Here is a 27,980-nt window from a genome sequence, read left to right on the forward strand (position 1 = left end):
CCAAATATATCCCAAAACATGGTTTTTGTAACTCTTCCTATGTAAGCTGCAGGACAATTATGAGGTTGGCTGATGTTGGCTAGTTTTGGCTACTTGAGATGTCATGTGCACAAGCTTCAGCAACACAAACATGATGCAAACACACATAAACACCCATTTGACTGGATACTATGTATACGTTAATAATTAAATGCTTAATGCTAGTAAACGAAATGGATCTGAGAGTATGATTACAAAGCCACAAGAATGAGTTGAAGTGCCTGATAGTTGCTTTCTCTGAGTACAACTATGAACAAATCACTCTGGCTATGAGTGTACAAGGAAATGATAGTTGCCTTCTGAGTACAACTATGAATAAATCACAGTAGTTATGAGTACAATAACGTTAAAGTTGCTTCCTCCGAGTAAACTATGAACAATTCACTGTGGTTATGAGTAAAAGGACATGATAGTTGCTTTCTCTGATTAAAACTTTGAAGAAATCACAGTAGTTATGAGAACAAGCACATGATAGTTGCTTTCTCTGAGTACAACTTTGAACAAATCACTGTGGGTATGAGAACAAGGACATGATAGTTGCTTTCTCTGAGTACAACTATGAACAAATCACTGTGGGTATGAGAACAAGGACATGATAGTTGCTTTCTCTGAGTACAACTATGAACAAATCACTGTGGGTATGAGAACAAGGACATGATAGTTGCTTTCTCTGAGTACAACTATGAACAAATCACTGTGGGTATGAGAACAAGGACATGATAGTTGCTTTCTCTGAGTACAACTATGAACAAATCACTGTGGGTATGAGAACAAGGACATGATAGTTGCTTTCTCTGAGTACAACTACAGTATGAACAAATCACTGTGGGTATGAGTATAAGAACATGATAGTTGCATTCTCGGTGTAAAACTACGAAGAAATCACAGTAGTTATGAGTACAAGGACATGATAGTTGCTTTCTCTGAGTACAGCTATGAATAAATCACAGTAGTTATGAGAACAAGGACATGATAGTTGTTTTCTCTGAGTACAGCTATGAATAAATCACAGTGGGTAAGATTACAAGGACATGATAGTTGCTTTCTCTGAGTACAACTATGAACAAATCACAGTAGTTATGAGAACAAGGACATGATAGTTGCTTTCTCTGAGTACAACTATGAACAAATCACAGTAGTTATGAGAACAAGGACATGATAGTTGCTTTCTCTGAGTACAACTATGAACAAATCACAGTAGTTATGAGAACAAGGACATGATACAGTAGTTGCTTTCTCTGAGTTCAACTATGAATAAATCACTGTGGGTATGAGAACAAGGACATGATAGTTGCTTTCTCTGAGTACAACTATGAACAAATCACAGTGGGTATGAGAACAAGGACATGATGCTTTATCCGAGTAAAACTATGAATAAATACTGTGGGTATGACATGATCTGACATGACACGCAGTTTTGTAAAAATAATATGAACAAAGATTTTGTGGTTTGCATATAAGTTCACGCCCCTCTTTAGAGAAATGTCCAAGATATTTGTTTTGGAGAGATCCTCGGGAATGTAAAATACAGCGGGCAATCACATTCCCTGTAGATAGAAACGGACTCTGAGTCATGTACAGTTTCACGCGAGAAAAAGAGTATTCAAACGACTTGGCCAAGACTAGGCTCCAAGCTATAGGAACCGACAAGCCTACGTGCGACCTAAAAACTTAAAATCTAAAAACTTAAAAGGGTCGTCTGTGAGGACAAATTTCAGGATTGCCTACATTCTAAATTGTAGTTTCAGTAGTATTAGTGGAACTGGTACCAATGCTATTACTACCAGTAATGGCTGCAGTTGTCAATTTCCATGTTCATGAGTTGGAAGCACTTGATGATATTTCCAGTGCACTTTAATATATATGGAAAATGAAAGCCTACAGTACTGATAAACGGAGCTTGCTCCATCTATAGTTAGTCATAACAATAGCCTACTACATACTGTAGGCATATGTAGGTATTTGTGTCATGCCTTTGCTCGTTCAGGAATACTTTATATTGTATGGGATCAAATCTACTTTGAATGGTTCTACCAAACTACTTTAGATAATCTGTACAAAGTGCGATAATGACATCCTTCTTTTTCTTTTAAAAAAATGGAGCTGAAGAGAGGGCATGTTGACCATCTGGTAGAAATTTCCATGTGAGCAATGAAATTGATGTTAATCCTACATCAAGTTCAAGATGACCTATTCTGTGCTATAAATTCTGCTTATTTACATTCTGAATTTCTTAAACATAGGTTGCTGTCTTACTGAGCACCCTTCTAGGAGAGATGCAGATTTGGTCATTCTCTTTGACTGATAATAACCTCATAAGACCTTTGACCTTTCATTCCTATGTAATTTATTTCATCCCACTAATAACTTATGTTTGTTACTGGAACATTTCTCAATTGGTCAATGATGACCTTAAATGACCTTTAAAGTATATCCTTGTACAACTTTAAATTTTGGTTTCCCTCAAAATTGTTCACTAAATTTTCATGATTTCATCCATATCAATAACCTCCTAGGAGAAGAAGCATTTTAATGGATGGCACGGTTGAACTGGCTTTCCCTGAAATGAACTTCAATCTATGTTTTGTGTATTACAGAAGGACATGGTCAATTCTTTAGCCAACTTTCTCAGAATTGAGCAAATGGACTGTCAGCAACAGCCTTTGACCTGATGTTGATAGCAAGACACATAGACAGGTAGGTCAATAGACACTTTGCTCTGCTAGAAGCTCCACCAGCCTTGGTACAGTAATTCAGCTTAATACAACTAGTAAATTTATAAATAATCATCCTCAGGATTTAGCTTTCTTTTCTATCAAGGTATTTACCTCTTGATTGAGCAAACAATCACAACATAACAGAATATTCATCTGAAAACACCTCAGCAAATATTCTTAAATCTGTAGTAATATTGAGTCTGTCACTTACCACTGCAATAACTAAGGCATGAGATGATACCAGTTTATCAAGCTCGGTCACTTTCACAAAGATATGAAAGAAACAAGACAGCAGGGTCAAGCTATTCACAATAATTCCAAAGGCTTGGCTTGCCTCGAAAAACCACTGAGTTGCAACAAGAATAATTAAGATGATGGATAAGATCTGAGAAGAGAGAAGTATGTTCACTGTTAACATTGATAAAAACAAATATGTAATACCAAACTAGCAGTATGACGCTTCAGGTTAAGCTACAGTAACTTGAATACTGTGGTACACAAAGAAAATTGCACAGATAAATGTTTGAATGTTGTATTGGAGAATAGTTTATCGCAAACTAACACTATCCCACAGCCTGAAAGAAAACTAAGTTGATCAAAGTTGAGTGCAAAACTATCACAGAGCACAAGATGTGTAAAGAGTATTGTTTTATCAAATTCAACAAAAGTGGTATGCATAGAAATAGAACCTGAACAGCAAGATTGGTTGTTAATGGCTTACAAATTACTTTTGTGCTCATAACCATCCTTTAGAATAATACTTTTTTGAATAATACTGTATTTGTTTGTTTGGCTGGTTTCATAAAACTTCTATAAAATAACATTGCTAAAAGGCTGTAAATTATTTAAGACCATATTTGCATCCGAAACAAGTAAAATGTTCATCTGACTTCTTCAATCAATGGTTGTATTTAGATAAATTTGTCAATTCACAACCATAAAGTGTCAACTGCTGATATTTTCCACATCTAATGTTAATTAACAGATGTTTGATAAACATTTGATGGTTGTTGGTTCAAGTGTTTCAATGTAGGTAGGGTGCTGTCATGAAGGTCCTAAAATGATCCGTACTGTTTCTTACTCAAGGTAGCAGTAATGTATGAAAGGACTCACCAGATTGTTAAACATACCAGGTTAACTTGCATAGAGAGACAATGGTTGATTAATTAGGTTAATGTCCCACTTGTATAATTTCATCCCCCCTCCCCCCCCCCCAACAAAAAATAATAAAAATACTGACTATGTTATATGTTATCAGCAGGTTTGCTTGAATGATACAATATTAACGAAAACCCAGGATCTTACCATTTCTGAACACAGGACCAGTCCTCTTGATGATACAATGAACTGACAGTTTGTTTGAACTCCAAGGTCCTCCCATGCATCTCTGAACAACCGCTTGACATCAGAGAGAATGTAACACTTGGATTCGTGCTCTCTGACCTGCCTATCTCTTAACTTTTCTAGGTCTTTGGGATCAATAGTGATGTACACTCTGACATCTTCCATTGCTGCATTAGTACTAGTCTTCTCTTCCATTTCTCTAAGAAGCAAATCATTGTGAATTAATTAACATATTTAAAAACTGATGTCACAAAAATGTCAAACAAAATGTTTATTTTCTTATTAAACAGCATTCCTGCAGTAACTTCTATGGTCAAGGTATAGTAATCGAAGGTGCCATGAGTGGCCATCACATTAGCTATCCAGTGAGAAGTACAGTAGCTTTACCATGTGAAAACTTCAAGAGGGCTTTAACAACTACATCAGCTTGTGGATTCAGTAAGTAAAGGGGCAAATTACTTCTACAAAGTATGCTATACCATGAGTACTAAACAATATGGATGCTATTGTAGTGCCATGACCAGGGGCGTAGCCAGGATTTTCAAAGTTGTAGGCACGACTATCTAAGTGGAGTGCCACCATAATGTATTTAAAATTAGCAAGGTACATGTACAGAGTAGTCTTACTTTTCAACTTCTGATACTTGTAGATACAAAGATACGGCCAGAAATGTCTTTGATACAACTATAGCCAGTAATTGTCTTTGATACAACTGTAGCTAGTAAATGTTTAAGTTATCCTAATAAGAGAAGGCGAGAGCTATCCGACAATTTCCATCAGATGCAAATTTCTTCAGTTCAGCATCAACGTCAATTGCAAAGTCTCTGTGGATGTTAAAAAACTGACAAGATCGGATCCTAGTCTTTTTCGGCGAGTAGAGTGTTGAATGAAACGGCACGCGATAGAAATGACAGCCCAGATGACAGAAGAATAGGTCACCTAATTTAGCCATATTCTTGCTACGTTCATTTCAATAGTTTTTCCTGTCTAGACTTTTAAACTCGTCCAGCAAGCTTACGGATTTGAATTATGCATGTTTTTAAGAAAAAGATAACTTGGCCAAGAAAATGTAGGCCAGGGCCTACAATGCTACATACTGGCTACAGTATGCCCCTGATGATCATAGAGTTGCCACAGTGCTAGTGAAACTAAATTCAACCAGGACTGCAGGTGAGTCTTGCACATGTTGTGATGTTTACCACATTTGCACTGCAAACTCATGCAGCAGATCAAGACAACACAATGTAAAAACAAATAGCAGACCTTATACATGCTCATTATGGTGGCCTCATCGTGTATACAAAAAGACCAAAACATGTTGTTTCCTTCATATAAACAACAGAGCACCTTCAGATTCATGGCAGAATTTGTCCTTACAAACTTGTACTACATTGTAAAATGCCATTTGATGTCATAAAGGCTACATTTTCCTATTAAAAATTGTGTTGCGTCTCGGGAGCTGATCTAACTGTCTGTATAGTAGACTATATAGGCCAATTTTAGGGGTGTGTGAGTGTTTCGGTCATTCTATAGTATTTGTCACAGGAGCTGGTCAAATGTCCAAAGTATATATAGATTAGAACACATTCTGAAGACATCTTCTGTCCAAGTTTAAGTCCACTGCCAAAAAATTGAAGGTTTATTCAACACATATTTGTAACAACATACCTTTGATGTAAATCTCATGTTTTGAAACTACCTTAACAATCTGGCTTGCTTTTATCAGTGTGTCAAGGCTTGTATGAACTTTACTTTGTTGTTGTAAACATACATGGCTTTAGGCCTACGGCTACTTAGGTTCAAGCTGTCTCAGTGAACTGGACTTTAAACAAATGAAACTGAAATAATAAGGGCCTTTTTGCATACAGTATTTTAATGTATTCATGTGACAATATTAGGGTATAGTTCTTAAAACATAAGTAAAAAATGTTACCCCTACCCAAATTCTAACTCTGGCTACGTGCCTGTTAAATTGTGCATACTGTACACTGCAGTAGGCCTGCCCTTCCACGAATAACCTCAGTTTACTGTCCGCCTAACGAGTAATGTTGGATAACGTTACACAGTAGGCGATAAGGAAACACTCAGTCTTGGATTGGTGAGATCTTAGCTTGAACTCCGGCGGTAGAGTAAACTGTTAAGTTGAGATGGAAATTCCAACTTCAACTCTGGTTAATTCTAAACAGTAACAAAGACAATAAGTCTCTCGATTATATGTGGAACCCTGCAGCACCTAAGCTGTGAATCATAAACATTTATAAACAGAAGTCATATCGCACCTGCTGCGATGACAACAGCTATGGAGCTATTCGAAGTTCGATGGTCTTGGTACACCCAAAACAATGATTCGCGCAAAGGGTGCCTTCGTTATAGTAACGAGGTTTCGACGGAATCCTGATCTTATCGTCAAAAAATCTTTCATTTTCACACAAACACTTCATACACTAGATTAACTCGAATTTTGTGAAAAAAAGATATATTAGTTGAAATAAATACAACTCACGGGTTTTTAGCCACTGCTTACACAATTGTGCTTACTTTTTGGAAAGAAATTCAAGCATGTACGCAAACATGTAATCTTCGCTAGGCCCAGTCGTACTTATCATTCAACATACACTTCACTACGTACACGTCATAGATCTAAAGTTATATTTTTATGAATTGAAGTAGGGAGAGTGACTCATGCGACATCCACCCAACTGATGGCGCTTTGCTCGTCAAGTAGTTTAGTACTTGCGATACAATAAGCCGTTCTTTAAAACTAAGGTTTCCCACTGTAACCAGTATTGTTGTAGTGTCCTACTTCCATCAGAAACCTCACTCCACAAAGGTCTCGTTTGGGCTTCTTTCCCCTGCAAAACTGGCAATAAGTATGGGTCATCTCGTTGGTACTTTTTCAGGTGTTCAAGTGACCAGGGTGGCAGATATGAAGATTGCAACACCACGACAAGCCTTTCTGACGCTACAAATGTCAGCTCTTTCTTCTAAGTCAGAGATTTCAGCCCTCAAGCACCCCCTCTTGTCCAGCTTCTCGCAATGGGAACAGTCACAACAGGGTCTCCTTGATAAATGCATTATATTCTCCACTGACAATGTTATCATGTTCAAATACGTAGGTGTAAAATAAGGTATAAAACCTCCCTCAATAATTTTTATTTGCTTCTGTTTCTTTCATTAACTTGTTAATAAATTAATTATTTAATTTTAATTTGCATTACTACTAACATCGCACTGCCGCCGCTGCCTATGCTAGCTCGTGCACGTCTATTGGATCAAACCATATAGATATCCAATTTATCTCTTAAACAGTTTTTAATTCTACTTCTATCTATTATGCAGGCCTAGGGTTCCCATTAGCCGCGAGATTGCGCGATTCGCGCAATTTGATCGCATTTGGAATAAACGATTAGTAAAAAGCCACTTGCGATTACTATTTTTTAGTTACCCCGTCTATAATCCATAAACATCGCGTAAAATTCCTTCTCAGCCTTTCCTTCTTTGGAATAAACGAATGAATAAATAATCATTTCTTCCACATGGTAGCCTAACACCACACTAAGTCAATGAGAAATCTAGCTAAGCCTAACCATCTGTTTATTTGCTGGAGATGTGACGCAGTTATGAGACATCCATGGAATACTTTCGTAATTGCTGTTACGTTCGACCACATGGTTGCCTAACACCACACTATGTCAATGGGAAATCAGCCTAACCATCGGTTTGCATTTTTTTTTAAACAATCACACTTTGCGTAGGCCTATGATTCGGGTAATAAATTACCGAGTAGTATCGCGTCGAACGGGCCCCTTCGTTATTGCTGTTATCTTCTACCACTTTGTAGCCTAACACCACACTAAGTCAGAGGGGAAATCTGCCTAACCGTCGGTTTGCCATTTTTTTTTTTTTTTTAAATCACACTTTGCTTAGGATTCGGGTAATAAATTAGGAACCGGGTAGTATCACGTCGGGCGGGTACCCGGATAACCCGTGCAAACACTATGCAAAACCAGGACCACATCATACCACTCACAACCAGATGGAATGGTAGAAAGATTAAATAGAACTCTAGAAACAGTGCTTCCCGTGGTTGCAGCACCGAATAATAAAGATTGGGACATGTCCATGAATCGACTGACTTTTCTCCAGCAGAACTAATGTTTGGAAGGTCTGTTCGGACTCTACTGGTTATGATTTTACCGGAAATGGAAGAGGAGCAGGGTGTGGAGTATCCAAAGTTCTTGGAGGAGCTGCGTTCTAGGATAAAGGAAATACATAAGCAAGCCAGAGATAACTTAGCCTCAGCGGTTGAAAAACCCAAGTGCCAGGCTGATCGTTTTGCAAGCGAAGAAATATACTGTCCTGGTGATATGGTAATGGTGCTGTAGGGAAAAGGAAGACGTCCAAGCTTAATAAGCCATGGCAAGGGCCAGGAGTAGTCATCAGAAGGCTGAAATGGTGTGCTCTACAGAGTGATTTTAGGGACTGGCAGATCTGTTTCATTTCAATCCGCTCAAGAGATTTACAGGGGACTCACCACATTGGGCTGAAACAGCTATATTTAGGGGAAAGGAGCCGAGTGTGACTGATAGGGTTAGGGGGGTTAGGGGTTCGAAAGTTTTGGGACCAGACAGGCCAAAACAATGTGTTCCAAAATGCATATGAGGTGGACATAAAATTTGGGCCCACCCAGAACAAAAATGGGCCCAGAATTATTTTGTGGACCAGACAAATTAGGCCCGCATGTACCAGTTATTAACCAACAACTGTTTACCAAGTTTGGTTACAGTCTGACATAAAGTTGCAGAGTTATTGCAATGTAAAGATTTGTATGTTTCGCCCCATAACCTCATTAATATTCATACGGTCTGTGCCAAAAAAACGATATGGCACACCTCAAAGGGTCATAAAAGACAAGAAAAGAAACACAATTCATTATTTTTGCCATTTAAAATAGGTATATTTGATGAAATTGTGCCCAATACCAATGTTTTAGGCCAATAATATAATGCCTCCTTTCAATTTTTTTACACATTTTGTCTTTGTTGAAAAACTACTCAAATCTTTTTGTTTTTTTTAAGCTTCCCCATTAGGAGTAAAAATCTACATTTGGCTATGTGTCTAATGTACATTAAAACTGTGAATGTACAATATGTATACTGTATAATAAGCACATTAAAATACCGCACAATCTTGAGGTGGTGCTGAAACTGTGGATATGACTCAAAGGAACTGACATCCCAGCATTGAATTTGAAGAGCAATTGAGAGATTTATCGTCTCACTGTCCAGAGGGGCACAACATCTCACTATACACCAAACAACAGGTCATCACAATGCCGGGTCTTACAATCAAGAGAGATTGCTACACAACACTTCCCATAAGAGCAAATGTCATGTCACATCAATGCTCACTCCAATGAGAAATATACTAGGTCCAAAACATGCCACTAAGGAGCAAATGGCAGTTTGTATCACCTCACTGCCATGAGAGAGGGTACCTAGGGGTGAGAGAGGGTACCTAGGAAGTATACATCATCCCAACATGGAGCAAAATGACAGCAATTCATATCGTACTTCTAGCATCAGGGATTGTAACTATGCACTGTATACGTTCCCAAGGAGCAAATGACAGATCACACCGTCTTCCTACTTTGGCAGTATGTACCTTGGTTCTTAGCGTGGAAAGGTTAATAATTCAGGTCAATAACGTACTCAACACTTCACATATCAATGATCACTTATGTACATCAATACCTGCCTGCCCATGAGTTCACTGCTACAAACACTAAGAAAGTAAAAAAAGGTAGAGCCTGGGAAGAAAACCAAACAACTTAATCCAGTTTCAACCCAAGTCCCAAACAACTTGATCCACTTTCAACCCAAGTCCCAAACAACTTGATCCACTCTCAACCCAAGTCCTAAACATCTTGATTCACTCTCAACCAAAGTCACAAACAACTGAATCCATTTACCCAAGTCCTAAACAACTTGATCCACTTTCAGACCAAGTCCCAAACAACTTAATCCACTCTCAACCCAAGTCCCAAACAACTTGATCCACTCTCAACCCAAGTCCCAAACAACTTGATCCACTTTCAACCCAAGTCCTAAACAACTTCATCCACTTTCAACCCAAGTCCCAAACAACTTAATCCACTCTCAACCCAAGTCCCAAACAACTTAATCCACTCTCAACCTAAGTCCCAAACAACTTGATCCACTCTCGACCCAAGTCCTAAACAACTTGATTCACTCTCAACCCAAGTCCCAAACAAATTGATCCACTCTCAACCCAAGTCCAAAACAACTTGATTCACTCTCAACCCTAGCTGCAAACTATCAACCGCAATATACCGCAACTCTTAAAAATGAAGACCAAATAAACAGCAGCTGATGGAGTCATTATAACTACATAAATACTGAATCTTACTCCCAATGAGGCAAACACCTCCTTGTTCTGGAAGTTAACTCTTCATAATGTGGGCATTTCTCCCTTCATTTGCCCAAAATCCAAAACATAAACATTGCCAAATGTTCAGAAAAATGAAATAACCTGGCTCCTATCTGTTAAATGAGAGCCTCCCTATCCCTGACCTGTGATAACACCCTTAAGTGATGAGGATTAATAAACAGGATGGGAGAATGCATATCTCTTATTTGTTATCAACATCCATAATTTATGATGGCGGGAAAGCAGGATGAGAGAATCATGTCTCTGATCTGTTATCAACATCTTTTATTGATAAGGATGGATATAAACAGGATGGGAGAATGCATATCTCTGATATGTTATCAACATCCATTATTGATAAGGATGGATATATAAACAGGATGGGAGAATGCATATCTCTGATCTGTTATCAACATCCTTTACTGATAAGAATGGATTTAAACAGGATGGGAGAATGCATATCTCTGATATGTTATCAACAACCATTATTGATAAGGATGGATATATAAACAGGATGGGAGAATGCATATCTCTGATCTGTTATCCACATTTTTTACTGATAAGGATGGACAAACAGGATGAGAGAATCATGTCTCAGATCTGTTATCAACATCCTTTATTGATAAGGATGGATATAAACAGGATGGGAGAATGCATATCTCTGATCTGTCATCAACATCCTTTATTGATAAGGATGGATATAAACAGGATGAGAGAATGCTAAGCTCTGATCTGTTATCAACATCCTTTATTGATAAGGATGGATATAAACAGGATGGGAGAATGCATATCTCTGATCTGTTATCAACATCCTTTTTTGATAAGGATGGATATAAACAGGATGGGAGAATGCATATCTCTGATCTGTTATCAACATCCTTTACTGATAAGAATGGATATAAACAGGATGGGAGAATGCATACCTCTGATCTGTTATCAACATCCTTTATTGATAAGGATGGATATAAACAGGATGGGAGAATGCATATCTCTGATCTGTTATCAACATCCTTTATTGATAAGGATGGATATAAACAGGATGAGAGTATGCTAAACTCTGATCTGTTATCTACATCCTTTACTTTTGAAAACAGGATGGGAGTAGCTACATCATGACACACCCCTTTGTCTCTTATGTTATGAATGTTCTCCATGGATGAGTCATATCCACAGTTAAATGATGAATAATACTTCAACTTTAATCCTAACTATTGCTAATATATTGCACAACAAACAACAAACACATGATGCTGAATAGAATCCCAAATGGAAAGAATGCCACGCACGAATAATAATAATAATATCAATAATAATGATAATAATAGTAGGGAGTAATACATAGATTATATCAGGCCAACAAATAATTCAGATATTTAGTGATAAAAGCATTTTTTAATACCGAAAACAACTTTTCTCTTCTTCTAATAAACAATAATAAGGAGGAAGGCCATAAAGATAACTGTCTGTCTCTAACATCAAATCCTTTTCTTTAACTTGTAGGAGTCATAACTGCATTGTTTGTATTTATATGCCACTCAAGTGTAATGTTATCACCATGGTCAGAGGGAGACTGTGGTGCCCACTACCATAGCAGTGACCACTGAAAAGTTAGATGACCATGACATGGTGACCAAGATTGTGTTTACATACCAATGATGTACTAATCTCAACATTTACTTGTATAATGGTTATGGAGATAGAACTTTGAACACTAGTCTTACTTAAGTACTGTGCTCCACATTGACAATGATGGTTCTACAGATTCAGCATCAGGAAGATCCATTAAACTATAGACTAGTTCAGGGTACCATACAAAGGTGAACAGGCACTGCCTCCCACTCACCGCCCCCCCACCCCCATGCTACTCCACTGATTACCACTATGCCAATGTTACTGTTAAATGCACCAAACTCATATGGTAACTACATACATTTTGTGGTAAGTTACTATAATATGGATGGGGTGTGAACCATGGGCTAATAACTATACACCAATGCCATGGTAACATGCAACTACAATTCAAGGTAAGTAATATGGTGTCAACTGGCATTCTACCATCAGCTACATAACAAAATAATATAGTCACTGCCAGATATTACACATTTTACAGGAGAACTAACAAAAGGGAAGAAAATTATACAATTATAAGGATGAAGTAAATTTTAACATGACCATATGTAATAACATCACAGCAGATATTAACCAACACACTCTTGTAACAGCAATAAGCACACTTTAAGTGATATCAGGGGAATGCAACATTGTCTTAAATGAACATCTTTACTGCATGAACAAAGTATTTTGACATTTAAGTATCAAATGGCGATATTATCAACCTCCTACAAGATTTATACAAACCATTACAGCAACTCAAACATGAAATGTATTATACAAACCATTACAGCAACTCAAACATGAAATGTATTATACAAACCATTACAGCAACTCAAACATGAAATGCAATCAGCTATTAAAAATTCCACACATACCATGGCACATATCAATTTAAGAAGATAAACAGAGATAAAAGAAACACAAACTAATCATAATCATAATAATAATAAAAGGGAAAGAGAAATACAATTTACAATAAACCAGCTATTATGAAGAAACAATCAAATTAACAAAAATAATATGTAATATTCATAAATGAAAGCTTGATATTAAAAGAAGAGAAAACACCATCACACAGAGAAAGGAAAGGCTAAGCTTGTAGGAATATGACAACTGCATGCATAACTGTAGAAAATGGAATGACATACTCATTTTAATGTAAGTACATGCTGCATATACAGACAGAATTAAAAAGCTACTAACTTATTCTTACACAGACACCATGGGCATCTTCCACTCTTAATTCTTATGAACCAAACGACCCTAGACCACCATTTCTACCTACTCTTGTTATATGAACATTTCAAATGTTCAAAAAAAAATTGGCAAAGGTTAAACTGACAGACCAAGCAACAAAAGGTGACCAGATTGAAGGGCCCTGAGTTGCTAGCAGGAGGGGCACCAAGGAAGAGGTTTACCTACATTGCATACAAATAGAAGGAAAACTGGAAGACAACGGGTCAAAGGCAGGTGTGCTCTTAGAAAACAATTCCACTCAAGGACAATGCCCTAAAGAACAATAGCAGGGCTCTATCATCACTGCAAACAGGAAATACTAAACATTCCACCAAAATTGTGAATCTCGATAAGTATACTTTCACACACACCTATAGAACACAGTACTGCATTACAGTTACAACATAATACGCTGTCTAAACCTCAAAACAATCTAGTAATCCAAGATAGACACCCATCCTGTTGGATACCATTCAGAGTATCTTCCAGCCATCAATCTCATCTTCCTACTGATATTGATATCTCATCTTCCTACTGATACTGATATCTGATCTTCCTAATGATACTGATATCTGATCTTCCTACTGATACTGATATCTGATCTTCCTACTGATACTGATATCTCATCTTCCTACTGATACTGATATCTGATCTTCCTACTGATACTGATATCTGATCTTCCTACTGATACTGATATCTGATCTTCCTACTGATACTGATATCTCATCTTCCTACTGATACTGATATCTGATCTTCCTACTGATAGTGATATCTGATCTTCCTACTGATACTGATATCTGATCTTCCTACTGATACTGATATCTGATCTTCCTACTGATATTGATATCTGATCTTCCTACTGATAGTGATATCTGATCTTCCTACTGATACTGATATCTGATCTTCCTACTGATACTGATATCTGATCTTCCTACTGATATTGATATCTGATCTTCCTACTGATATTGAGATCTGATCTTTCTACTGATACTGATATCTGATCTTTCTACTGATATCTGATCTTCCTACTGATACTGATATCTGATCTTCCTACTGATATTGATATCTGATCTTCCTACTGATACTGATATCTGATTTTCCTACTGATATTGAGAGTTTATTCCACCACAGAATTCTTTCATCGAACATGAAGAGAGATACTGTAGTCTGTATGTTACACTCAGAAAGGTATTTACAACCCAGAAACCCCCACCAAAACTCCACTCTCCCTTCAATGTTTTACAATTTAGTGAAAATTGAAAATGAACTACCCAAGAAGAGTACATCTGGTATTCCAAGTTTTCATGTTTCATAGCACTCTAACCATGCCATCTCTTTTTATATAGATATATATGTATATATTTTCATCCATTCACAGAACTATACCTCAAGTGACTGTGAAATGCAATTCACATGGTACTAAGATGACGTTTGTCTCTCATAATGAATAGAACATTTTCTTGCCAGCCAGCTGCAAGGTCATCAGCTCTATCCAATCAAAATAGAAAAACAAAATGGTCACCCATGGTCAAACCTTTAAACAAACATCTCTTTGCCATCCCAAACATGTTTCTCTTTACTGCAATGCATTAATTCCTAACGTTGTCCTTTAGTGTCAACCACTAGAAAGGATACAAATTTGTCCAATGAACTTCCCATAGCACAATTTTGAAGCAAAATGAAAACTGTAACATCACAACAAAGAATAATCATAATAATAATAATAATAATCAAAATAATAATAATAATTATAATAATAAAATTAATAATAATAATAATAATAATACTAATAATATAAAAAAATAGGCAGAAACATAAAATTTTGAAGAGAATATTTTAAAACTTGGATAGAGATTAACACACTGCAGATTTCTTCTAGATAGCATCCAGTATGCGATAGAAAGGGAGGCTTGATACTAACCTCTCTATTAAACTGACAACATCATGACAGAGCTAACACTTTAATGCCATTTTCTACCAATATAATATTTATATGGTTAGAATATTTGAATATTCATCAATGTGCAGCAGAATATACAGAAAAAGAGTAAATACAAAGACACAAAAAGTACTATTCACTTACAGCAAAGAAAGAACTGACTGTTATTAATCCATGTGAAATAATAGGCACAACCAAGTAGGCTGCAGTCAAAACTAGGAACATGCAAGTGAAATTTATTAAAATTTATATAGACAAATTTGATATTTTTTTTTTGGAGACAGGTTGGGGAGGGGGACTAGCTGAAAACAAGTACACAAGATAACAGAACTGAATAGCATTTACATTACATCACCAAACCTTGATATAAACAGTAATGTATGTAACTAATAAGTGTTCACTACCATTCTTGAAAGGTTAGGACACTCTTCGCCACATAGACAATGTCTTAGTCAAGCTCTTCTGAATACATGAAGATAGAAAAACTTAACTTTCACCATAACCTTCTTCATGCCAAATTAAAAGAAGTCCTACATTGTGAACCAATGGTATTACATATATAAATATATATATTTGAATCACTACAATCAGTATGTAGCAAGTAATGCTGACAAAGTAAACAGTGTATATATTTATTAGTAACAGATGTATGCATACATAATGAGAAAGCAATCTCTATGTTGAATAACCACAGGCTTTGATTTCCATAGCTAAGGTATGATTATCACTGTAAAATCAAATCTTTATTAACTTAAAGATGGTGGATCACCTGTAATAATTTCCACACTCCTTTTAAGATTTAAGTTGAAATAATTTGTCAAAACTGTAAAACTGAATTTGATGGTTGAATAAATAAAAGAAATAAAGAATAATATGTCTGCAATATATGTACTGGGAGTCACAAAGGTAAAATGTATGTCTGCAATATATGTACTGGGAGTCACACAGGTAAAATGTATGTCTGCAATATATGTACTGGGAGTCACACAGGTAAAATGTATGTCTGCAATATATGTACTGGGAGTCACACAGGTAAAATGTATGTCTGCAATATATGTACTGGGAGTCACAAAGGGTAAATTCTACAAAACATTTAATACCAGCCTCCCTTCCATGGTATTTATGCTTAATAATGAATTTTCCATCAAAACTCTACAAAACAGAAAAACAATTTTGTAACAGATATATAGGTATATACTTGGCTAGACTTCATATTTCGTTACCCTTATCTATAGGAACCTTTGAAATTGTTTGTTGAAGTTGTGGAAATAATCAACTAAGGGTTTTTTCTCATGAGATGAATGGGGTAAGAAAAAACTATTTAAGAGAGTAGAGATAGACATAGATCATACATAGTAAGAAACACACGTACATAGTAAGAAACACACTATGGGCAAAAGGATCGGTTGTCTGTTATCTTCACATACATTCACCACTATTATATTGATACTGTCCTAACAACAGTATGGCAATCAAACAACTGCCTTGAACAGACAACATAAAATTTAAAAGAATTCAAACAAAATTGAAGAGAAAAAAAGATATCAATATGAATAAGCTGTAGCAGAGGGTTAATAAGAATTGAATTAGCAATCATAACTTTATAGAAAGTCAAAGTCATGCATTTGTCTTACTACATCCAATTTCAAACATCATTTTAAAAGATTTCACATTCAAATTCAACATTTTTTTCAAATATTTAAAATGTATCTGCAATATACACATTTATAGAAGAAGCTAAAGATAAATTTGAACTTTCATTAAATTAAAGATATGAACACTATTTTGTTAAAATTCTCATGATATTTTACTTACAAGTCATCATTCAATGGCCGAAGCACCATTAACTTAAAACAACACCACAAAAGCCAAAAATATACACCTAAAATGGTTAACAATATCATAACCAAACCAATAGTGCAAGCAAACTGATGCGCAGAAACAAAACGTTCTTGTCTTGTTAACCTAGATATGGCATCATAATGCTCTCAGTTTAGTAGATACCTCACCATTACTTCAGGTAGTCACTTCAAACTGCTAAACATACAAGAGTGACAAGCAAACTGATGGGCAGAAACAAAACATTCTTGTCTTGTTAACCTAGATATGGCATCATAATGCTCTCAGTTTAGTAGATACCTCACCATTACTTCAGGTAGTCACTTCAAACTGCTAAACATACAAGAGTGACAAGCAAACTGATGCGCAGAAACAAAACATTCTTGTCTTGTTAACCTAGATATGGCATCATAATGCTCTCAGTTTAGTAGATACCTCACCATTACTTCAGGTAGTCACTTCAAACTGCTAAACATACAAGAGTGACAAGCAAACTGATGGGCAGAAACAAAACATTCTTGTCTTGTTAACCTAGATATGGCATCATAATGCTCTCAGTTTAGTAGATACCTCACCATTACTTCAGGTAGTCACTTCAAACTGCTAAACATACAAGAGTGACAAGCAAACTGATGGGCAGAAACAAAACATTCTTGTCTTGTTAACCTAGATATGGCATCATAATGCTCTCAGTTTAGTAGATACCTCACCATTACTTCAGGTAGTCACTTCAAACTGCTAAACATACAAGAGTGACAAGCAAACTGATGGGCAGAAACAAAACATTCTTGTCTTGTTAACCTAGATATGGCATCATAATGCTCTCAGTTTAGTAGATACCTCACCATTACTTCAGGTAGTCACTTCAAACTGCTAAACATACAAGAGTGACAAGCAAACTGATGGGCAGAAACAAAACATTCTTGTCTTGTTAACCTAGATATGGCATCATAATGCTCTCAGTTTAGTAGATACCTCACCATTACTTCAGCTAGTCACTTCAAACTGCTAAACATACAAGAGTGACAAGCAAACTGATGGGCAGAAACAAAACATTCTTGTCTTGTTAACCTAGATATGGCATCATAATGCTCTCAGTTTAGTAGATACCTCACCATTACTTCAGCTAGTCACTTCAAACTGCTAAACATACAAGAGTGACAAGCAAACTGATGGGCAGAAACAAAACGTTCTTGTCTTGTTAACCTAGATATGGCATCATAATGCTCTCAGTTTAGTAGATACCTCACCATTACTTCAGGTAGTCACTTCAAACTGCTAAACATACAAGAGTGACATCCAAGGAATCATGCTCACTTGGCACTGATTTAAGACATGAAAAACAAAAAGATTAAAATGTCTTTGGTGAAATTGCATTCCTGTGTGAAACATACCAAGCTATTTCAAACCAAGGCACACCCATGTTGTGTAGTTCTAAATGTGCAGGGATTGGTAACAATGCCAAGCGCTACTACCAACACTGATTCTTACCTAACAATGATATACTTTCAATCATAGCATCATTCTAACTCTCAAGTAAAACATCACCAATACCAGTATTTTCATACTGTGCATCATTTCCCAAGTAGACTCTCTATAAAGCACATATCAAGAATATTAACAGCACCATGTCTGGTGAATAAATGAGAGATATAATGCTTCCCATTCCTTCCATGCTCATCTATAAGTTAATGTTCCGTTCCAGCAGCACCAGGATAAACCAAACGATGGCCTCGACTTCGGGTGGCATTCAATGGATAGGTACTATAGATGTTACCCGAGGGAGAGCGAACGTATACTGGCCCTCCGCCATGTGTTGAAGGTAGTTGGTGGGTTACAAACAACCCTGGTGAAGCATGGTAGCTGTGAGACAAGACTTGTGCTGGTATAACAGGGCCGTGGGTGTGCGCTATATTTGAGCGGTAGTGGAGGTGATGTGGCTGGGGGGGTATAGCATGGAGGGTGGTTTGAGGAGATGACATTCCAGATGTGGAACAATAACGGGAGCTGAACTGCTGTTGAGGTCCAGCATTTGGGATGACATTGCGGCAGCGATTTCTGGTAGGACTCACCTGCTGGGAAGAAGGATGGATGGATGTACTACACGGTACAACTGAAGGACCACTAACAGTGGGAACCACCAATGGAGGTGCCCTGCTTACATTCGGTCTAAGGTGGCTCTCTGCTGTTTTAAGGTAACCTCTCTTGGAAGCTGTCTCATCTTCAATTTTAACTCCTCTTGACATAGTATCTGCATGCAATGGAGGTAACATCTGAGTAGGTTCCACTCTTCTCTCACCTTGCAACGGAGGCAGGTTAATGAAAGCAATGGCAGAATCTGAATGGTGATGGTGTGGCTTTTCTTTCTTCAATCCCAAGTTGGCTAGTTCGTGTTCTGTCAGTGTCAGGGCTTTCTTGACCCGTTGAGGTGGTGTGGTCTGACATGGACTCTCTGTTTTCTCAGTTTTGATGACTGGAGCATTCCTCATCTCTGCATCCTCCTGAAAACATTCCACCTTCACTTCCTCCTTGATATATTTACCATCATCAGCATCATCGTTGTCAGGACTGTCAATGATGGTGACACAGCTGATGACATTATCTCTGGGTGATTTTCTCCTGTCTTGAAGAGGAGAGGTGCCACTGCTTGATTGAGAGGAGGACCTTTGGCGTCCGTATCTTTGGTCTGGGCTGGCACTCACTACGCTGTTAGAACTGCTAAGTGAACACGAGTGTGTTAAACTGTTGTCATTACATGTTGTACAGTTCTCTTCACAGCTGTAGAAAGCAAAGAGAAACGAGTTATCATAAATATTTCCACCCTACCTAACACTCCACCTTCACCCATTCCAAAACAAGGACTTCATCACTACCAAAATGACCAATTTCCATCGTCACCCTAGTACAAATATCAAGCAATTTATACTATATCAGTCAAATATTTAACATCTTTGCATTATCACACATTTATCATCCAAATTATTTATCAATAAAAAAATATTAAAAAAAAAATTAACAGTCACAATCACTCAAGCTACGAACCTGTAAATGAACACAGCAGAGACTAAACCACATGAAATGATCTCAACTTTATTTGCTTTCCACTTAGCTTCCATGACAGTTCTCCCAATAATTGTTCCTAATCAAGGTTTTCTTTAGCCTAAAAACATCTGTTAGCATTGGTTTTGTGACACTCTTGATACTAGTTTGTGCTAAAGTTGGATGATTCAGTTCCTTAGCTTTAACAGTCAACAATCAATGAAAACCTACTGATATGGAATGTAATCATTAACCATTAACAACTCCAGACTTTGAATTTATTTGGTTGGTAAAATCTATGAGCAGTTTCATTTTCTTAATTTCACTTTCCACTGAATGTGAATATTTCAGTTTCTTCCCCATTCCATCCCAACTCCCACCCCACCTATGCTATTATGATCCCATTACAAGGGTCTCTCCCCCACCCCCACCTACTATGCTATTATGATCCCATTACAAGGGTCTCTCCCCCCACCCCCACCTACTATGCTATTATGATCCCATTACAAGGGTCTCTCCCCTACCCCCACCTACTATGCTATTATGATCCCATTACAAGGGTCTCTCCCCCCACCCCCACCTACTATGCTATTATGATCCCATTAAAAGGGTCTCTCCCCCACCCCCACCTACTATGCTATTATGATCCCATTACAAGGGTCTCTCCCCACACCCCCACCTACTATGCTATTATGATCCCATAACAAGGGTATCCCCCCACCCCACCTACTATGCTATTATGATCCCATAACAAGGGTATCCCCCCACCCCACCTACTATGCTATTATGATCCCATTACAAGGGTCTCTCCCCCCACCCCCACCTACTATGCTATTATGATCCCATTACAAGGGTCTCTCCCCCACCCCCACCTACTATGCTATTATGATCCCATTACAAGGGTCTCTCCCCCACCCCCACCTACTATGCTATTATGATCCCATAACAAGGGTATCCCCCACCCCACCTACTATGCTATTATGATCCCATTACAAGGGTCTCTCCCCCACCCCCATCCCCTATGCTATTATGATCCCATTACAAGGGTCTCTCCAGCCCACCCCACCTACTATGCTATTATGATCCCATTACAAGGGTCTCTCCAGCCCACCCCACCTACTATGCTATTATGATCCCATTACAAGGGTCTCTCCAGCCCACCCCACCTCCTATGCTATTATGATCCCATTACAAGGGTCTCTCCCCCACCCCCACCTACTATGCTATTATGATCCCATTACAAGGGTCTCTCCCCCCACCCCACCTACTATGCTATTATGATCCCATAACAAGGGTATCCCCCACCCCACCTACTATGCTATTATGATCCCATTACAAGGGTCTCTCCCCCACCCCCATCCCCTATGCTATTATGATCCCATTACAAGGGTCTCTCCCCCACCCCACCTACTATGCTATTATGATCCCATTACAAGGGTCTCTCCAGCCCACCCCACCTACTATGCTATTATGATCCCATTACAAGGGTCTCTCCAGCCCACCCCACCTCCTATGCTATTATGTTCCCATTACAAGGGTCTTTCCCCCACCCCACCTCCTATGCTATTATGATCCCATTACAAGGGTCTCTCCCCCACCCCCATCCCCTATGCTATTATGATCCCATTACAAGGGTCTCTCCAGCCCACCCCACCTACTATGCTATTATGATCCCATTACAAGGGTCTCTCCAGCCCACCCCACCTACTATGCTATTATGATCCCATTACAAGGGTCTCTCCAGCCCACCCCACCTCCTATGCTATTATGTTCCCATTACAAGGGTCTCTCTCCCACCCCCACCTCCTATGCTATTATGTTCCCATTACAAGGGTCTCTCCCCCACCCCATCTCCTATATGCTATTATAATCCCATTACAAGGGTCTCTCCCCCACCCCATCTCCTATATGCTATTATGATCCCATTACAAGGGTCTCTTCCCCACCCCACCTCCTATGCTATTATGATCCCATTACAAGGGTCTCTCTCCCACCCCCACCTCCTATGCTATTATGTTCCCATTACAAGGGTCTCTCCCCAACCCCACCTCCTATGCTATTATGTTCCCATTACAAGGGTCTCTCCCCCACCCCACCTCCTATGCTATTATGATCCCATTACAAGGGTTAGGGTCTCTCCAGCCTAAACTGACCCATTTTCATTAAAACTTTCAAATCAAGAACTTTACATAATAGTGAATCAGAAACTTAGCTGTTTCATGTGAGTAATATTAAAAGTGTCTTGGGAGAAAACTTACTTGGTAAGTAGTAATTTTTTTCTATTTATAGCTATAATTGGGTAAATGCGATTGTGATTAATTGCAATGCACAGGATTTGTTTTGGCTTACCTTAACTACACAAGCCCATGAACAGAAAATGCTGCTTCAAGCACATGTTTCTGATATAACATAAGTAGTATGCTTTACAACATTCCATTTACGAATTGTGTCAAAATGAAAAAATGCAGCAAACTGCAAAAACTGAATCAATATGAAACAGACAAAAACATATATATATCTCAGAAGACCTGCAGTGTTTTTTGTGTTAAACAACATGGCACAAAAGAGTATGTCATAAAAAAACCTGGCTGCAAAATGCTCCAAACCCCCTTCCCTCTCCCGCCCCTCAGCATGATACATTTGACATGGTACCTTAACAAACAGTTTATCTGTTCTGTCAACAGCTATATAATCTGTAATTACTTTTGGCAGTCTGAGCCCTACCGTTTATTTGATGTTTCCATGGTCTCTCCGTCGCTATCATCACTGATGGTGATGACGCTAGGAGCAGGACTCGGAGAGTCAGTGATGACGATGGGTTCTCTCTGAGATGAGTAAGCCATCATCGATCCATCCTCCTGCATCTCTTTCTTCATGTTTGCTGAGGTAGATGTTTTTGTACTCGAGTCTGCAGCGTGGAGTATCGGCGAAGACCCTCGAACTCTCTTACTCTTCTGAGGGGATAAGCTACTACTAAAAGCCACTTGGGACCTGTCAAAACAGCAAATATTTCCAATAATTGACAAAGATTTAATGGATATGCCACTAAAATCAAGAAAGTAATCATTCATATAGAGTTTGTTACAAATCATCTAGTAGTTCTGGATGCAGTTGAAAGGTCTCATGCTGCTATTTTAAGCTGAAACCATGAATTTAAGCATGAAGAACTAACCAAACTTAAGCACACATGAAGAACTAACCAAACTTTAACACACGTGAAGAACCAAACTTTAACACACATGAAGAACTAACCAAACTTTAACACACATGAAGAACTAACCAAACTTCAGCACACATGAAGAACTAACCAAACTTTAACACACATGAAGAACCAAACTTTAACGAACATGAAGAACTAACCAAACTTTAACGCACATGAAGAACTAACCAAACTTAAACGCACATGAAGAACTAACCAAACTTAAACGCACATGAAGAACTAACCAAACTTTAACGCACATGAAGAACTAACCAAACTTTAACGCACATGAAGAACTAAAACTTTAACGCACATGAAGAACTAACCAAACTTTAACGCACATGAAGAACTAACCAAACTGTAACGCACATGAAGAACTAACCAAACTGTAACGCATGAAGAACTAACCAAACTTTAACGCACATGAAGAACTAAAACTTTAACGCACATGAAGAACTAACCAAACTTTAACGCACATGAAGAACTAACCAAACTGTAACGCACATGAAGAACTAACCAAACTGTAATGCACATGAAGAACTAACCAAACTTTAACGCAAATGAAGAACTAACCAAACTTTAACGCACATGAAGAACTAACCAAACTGTAACGCACATGAAGAACTAACCAAACTTTAGCGCACATGAAGAACTTACCAAACTTTAGCGCACATGAAGAACTAACCAAACTTCAACACACATGAAGAACTAACCAAACTTCAGCGCACATGAAGAACTTACCAAACTTCAGCGCACATGAAGAACCAACCTTTAACGCACATGAAGAACTAACCAAACTTCAGCGCACATGAAGAACTAACCAAACTTCAGCGCAAATGAAGAACTAACCAAACTTCAGCGCAAATGAAGAACTAACCAAACTTCAACGCACATGAAGAACTAACCAAACTTTAACGCACATGAAGAACTAACCAAACTTTAACGCACATGAAGAACTAACCAAACTTTAACGCACATGAAGAACTAACCAAACTTTAACGCACATGAAGAACTTACCAAACTTTAACGCACATGAAGAACTAACCAAACTTTAACGCACATGAAGAACTAACCAAACTTTAACGCACATCAAGAACTAACCAAACTTTCAAAATGAATTAACAGTTTTGGGGATTAGAATCAGATTCAAACCAGTCGTAGGAATATAAGGTTATGTAGTTCACCAACTCAGCTATCCATATAATCATTATGAACCACTACTCTGGTAGTGATGCTAGTCCCAAGCCACATACTATTATACACAATATGGGACCAAGGATCATCCCTGATTCTAGAAAACCTTGGAATACTTGCCTTATTGGAATACTGCCTTGGAAGGCAGAAAAGAATTCACTATCTTATCAAATTCTTCTTTGAACATGATTGAACTTACTTCTGAGATCCTTGTTTTCTGATGCCTCTACTCTGAGACTGCCCTCTAGAACTCTGACCCACACTGGATGCCCTCCACTGGTGATGCAATGAATGCTGGGAGCTTATAACCGGAGTCAAATGGCTGGCTGGAGGGTACTGGGTGCGCTGCAGGATGAGAGAGAAAGAAATCAGGAGACTTGTTACATTACTGAATGAAGTTACAAGGAGTATTCGGCTGTAAGTACGGATAAAAATAATAGTCTAAAGAAAATATCAATGGAATCAAAAGAGTGAAAATCTTACCAAGATACCTCCTCATTACTGTTTGTTCTAGTTGTGAGCTATGAAGGCATGATGAAAAATGCCAACAATGGTAGATATAATACTGTAATACTGTCCTGCCATAGTAATTTGTCAAGATTTTATAATCAACTACAATATTTTTATGGGAGTACTTCTATTACAACATTTCACGTTCGTGACTCTCCCTCCCTCTCTATTTTCAAGACTTTAAAGATTTCTGTTTGATTCCTAGTTTCTTTACCTTGGTTTCCTTTGTCTCTTTCCTACTTTGTAAAGCACTTTGAAATGCTGTATTAAGCGCTATATAAATAAAATTTATTATAATTATCATCAACATCACAAAGCATAACCAGATCTCACCTCTAGGGACTGGTCACAGAAGGTCCCTTCACCGGCATCCATGTGAAAAAGGGTAGGACTTTGATTTGTTATGAACCTTGAGTCATCGGAGCTCCTCCATGGTATAGGGGCAGCAGACACAAATTGCCGTCTAACAAAGAGAGAAAGGTTAATGCGTGTTTTAAAAGGGTAGACCCTGCAAAGATATCACTAATTTGTATTATTTGCTATTAGTTCAACTCACTGTCCAGCTAGTGGGAAGAAAACCAGCATCTGAATAACAATAAAGAGTACTTATTTAACATGAATAAGATAAATTTCCCCAGTCACGTCTCCCACCTCACCTCCCATATACAGACTACTCAATGCTAACTTGAGAAAATTGCTGCCACAAAGTTTTTGCTACCAGACTTTCCAAAAGTTCTGGAAAAACAGAATCTCAGTGACCAAGACATCATCAATTCTTAAAGCAAACTAACACAGCTCTGCTCTGAAGAGTACAGGTATGGTTAACTAGTGTGGAGGTCTGCAGACTTCCATTAGGACCAAACCCAACCCCTCAGGATCGATCCTCAGACTGCATGAAAGCTAGTTAGGACTATGAACACAGCTCTGCTCTGAAGAGTACAGGTATGGTTAACTAGTGTGGAGGTCTGCAGACTTCCATTAGGACCAAACCCAACCCCTCAGGATAAATGCTCAGATTGCATGAAAGCTAGTTAGGACTATGAACACAGCTCTGCTCTGAAGAGTACAGGTATGGTTAACTAGTGTGGAGGTCAACAGACTTCCATTAGGACCAAACCCAACCCCTCAGGATCAATGCTCAGATTGCATGAAAGCTAGTTAGGACTATGAACACAGCTCTGCTCTGAAGAGTACAGGTATGGTTAACTAGTGTGGAGGTCTGCAGACTTCCATTAGGACCAAACCCAACCCCTCAGGATAAATGCTCAGATTGCATGAAAGCTAGTTAGGACTATGAACACAGCTCTGCTCTGAAGAGTACAGGTATGGTTAACTAGTGTGGAGGTCAACATACTTCCATTAGGACCAAACCCAACCCCTCAGGATCAATGCTCAGACTGCATGAAAGCTAGTTAGGACTATGAACACAGCTCTGCTCTGAAGAGTACAGGTATGGTTAACTAGTGTGGAGGTCTGCAGACTTCCATTAGGACCAAACCCAACCCCTCAGGATAAATGCTCAGACTGCATGAAAGCTAGTTAGGACTATGAACACAGCTCTGCTCTGAAGAGTACAGGTATGGTTAACTAGTGTGGAGGTCAACATACTTCCATTAGGACCAAACCCAACCCCTCAGGATCAATGCTCAGACTGCATGAAAGCTAGTTAGGACTATGAACACAGCTCTGCTCTGAAGAGTACAGGTATGGTTAACTAGTGTGGAGGTCTGCAGACTTCCATTAGGACCAAACCCAACCCCTCAGGATAAATGCTCAGACTGCATGAAAGCTAGTTAGGACTATGAACACAGCTCTGCTCTGAAGAGTACAGGTATGGTTAACTAGTGTGGAGGTCAACATACTTCCATTAGGACCAAACCCAACCCCTCAGGATCAATGCTCAGACTGCATGAAAGCTAGTTAGGAATATGAACACAGTTCTGCTCTGAAGAGTACAGGTATGGTTAACTAGTGTGGAGGTCTGCAGACTTCCATTAGGACCAAACCCAACCCCTCAGGATTGATGCTCAGACTGCATGAAAGCTAGTTAGGACTATGAACACAGCTCTGCTATGAAGAGTACAGGTATGGTTAACTAGTGTGGAGGTCTGCAGACTTCCATTAGGACCAAACCCAACCCCTCAGGATCAATGCTCAGACTGCATGAAAGCTAGTTAGGACTATGAACACAGCTCTGCTCTGAAGAGTACAGGTATGGTTAACTAGTGTGGAGGTCTGCAGACTTCCATTAGGACCAAACCCAACCCCTCAGGATTGATGCTCAGACTGCATGAAAGCTAGTTAGGACTATGAACACAGTTCTGCTCTGAAGAGTACAGGTATGGTTAACTAGTGTGGAGGTCAACAGACTTCCATTAGGACCAAACCCAACCCCTCAGGATCAATGCTCAGACTGTATGAAAGCTAGTTAGGACTATGAACACAGCTCTGCTCTGAAGAGTACAGGTATGGTTAACTAGTGTGGAGGTCTGCAGACTTCCATTAGGACCAAACCAAACCCCTCAGGATCAATGCTCAGACTGCATGAAAGCTAGTTAGGACTATGGACTCAAGCCCTGTCCGTAAGTTATGAAAACTACATCATTTCCTGAGATCTTTACTGAGGTCTTTACATTTTGTTCAAGTCTGCCAATAGTTTGCAGACTGTGACTTACCTCCAATCTGCGAGAGGCTGTGTGTCTGGAATGACAGGCTGATGTGCCACTGCTCCTTGTTGCCATGGCGCTAATAATACTTGACCACGAGCTGTTGTCCAAGAATGAACAGGACCACTCTGTGGAGATTACCAAAGCGTAAACATTACACAAGATGATCACACTTTTGATTTTCACTCTTTAGA

The 27,980-nt window shown here is 38.5% G+C and overlaps 2 protein-coding genes across 12 annotated transcripts in view; both read right to left on the reverse strand.

Annotated features, from left to right (window-relative positions):
• LOC139970230 (ER membrane protein complex subunit 10-like) overlaps positions 1 to 6,789 on the reverse strand; it is a 69,603-nt gene extending 62,814 nt beyond the window's left edge. For 4 of the 10 annotated variants that reach the window (XR_011794068.1, XR_011794067.1, XR_011794066.1 and 1 more), the window contains exons 1-3: positions 6,639 to 6,789; positions 4,062 to 4,299; positions 2,968 to 3,141 (exon numbers count right to left, since the gene is read on the reverse strand). Coding sequence is in view for 7 of the 10 variants with exons in the window: in XM_071975871.1 (XP_071831972.1) it covers positions 2,968 to 3,141; positions 4,062 to 4,299; positions 6,639 to 6,706 (480 nt within the window). In the remaining 3 variants the exon portion in view is untranslated. The other 6 variants (XM_071975874.1, XM_071975873.1, XM_071975876.1 and 3 more) reach the window with 6 other exon arrangements.
• A 2,243-nt stretch (positions 6,790 to 9,032) lies between these two features.
• LOC139970227 (homeodomain-interacting protein kinase 1-like) overlaps positions 9,033 to 27,980 on the reverse strand; it is a 73,776-nt gene continuing 54,828 nt past the window's right edge. For both annotated transcript variants that reach the window (XM_071975868.1, XM_071975866.1), the window contains exons 11-15: positions 27,796 to 27,914; positions 25,454 to 25,583; positions 24,810 to 24,955; positions 22,942 to 23,208; positions 9,033 to 19,956 (exon numbers count right to left, since the gene is read on the reverse strand). In XM_071975868.1, coding sequence (XP_071831969.1) covers positions 18,867 to 19,956; positions 22,942 to 23,208; positions 24,810 to 24,955; positions 25,454 to 25,583; positions 27,796 to 27,914 — 1,752 coding nt within the window. In that variant the 3' untranslated portion in view covers positions 9,033 to 18,866. The remainder of the gene's footprint in view (positions 19,957 to 22,941; positions 23,209 to 24,809; positions 24,956 to 25,453; positions 25,584 to 27,795; positions 27,915 to 27,980) is intronic.

This window comes from Apostichopus japonicus, chromosome 7 (assembly GCF_037975245.1).
Source record: "Apostichopus japonicus isolate 1M-3 chromosome 7, ASM3797524v1, whole genome shotgun sequence".
NCBI classification, from domain to species: domain Eukaryota; kingdom Metazoa; phylum Echinodermata; class Holothuroidea; order Aspidochirotida; family Stichopodidae; genus Apostichopus; species Apostichopus japonicus.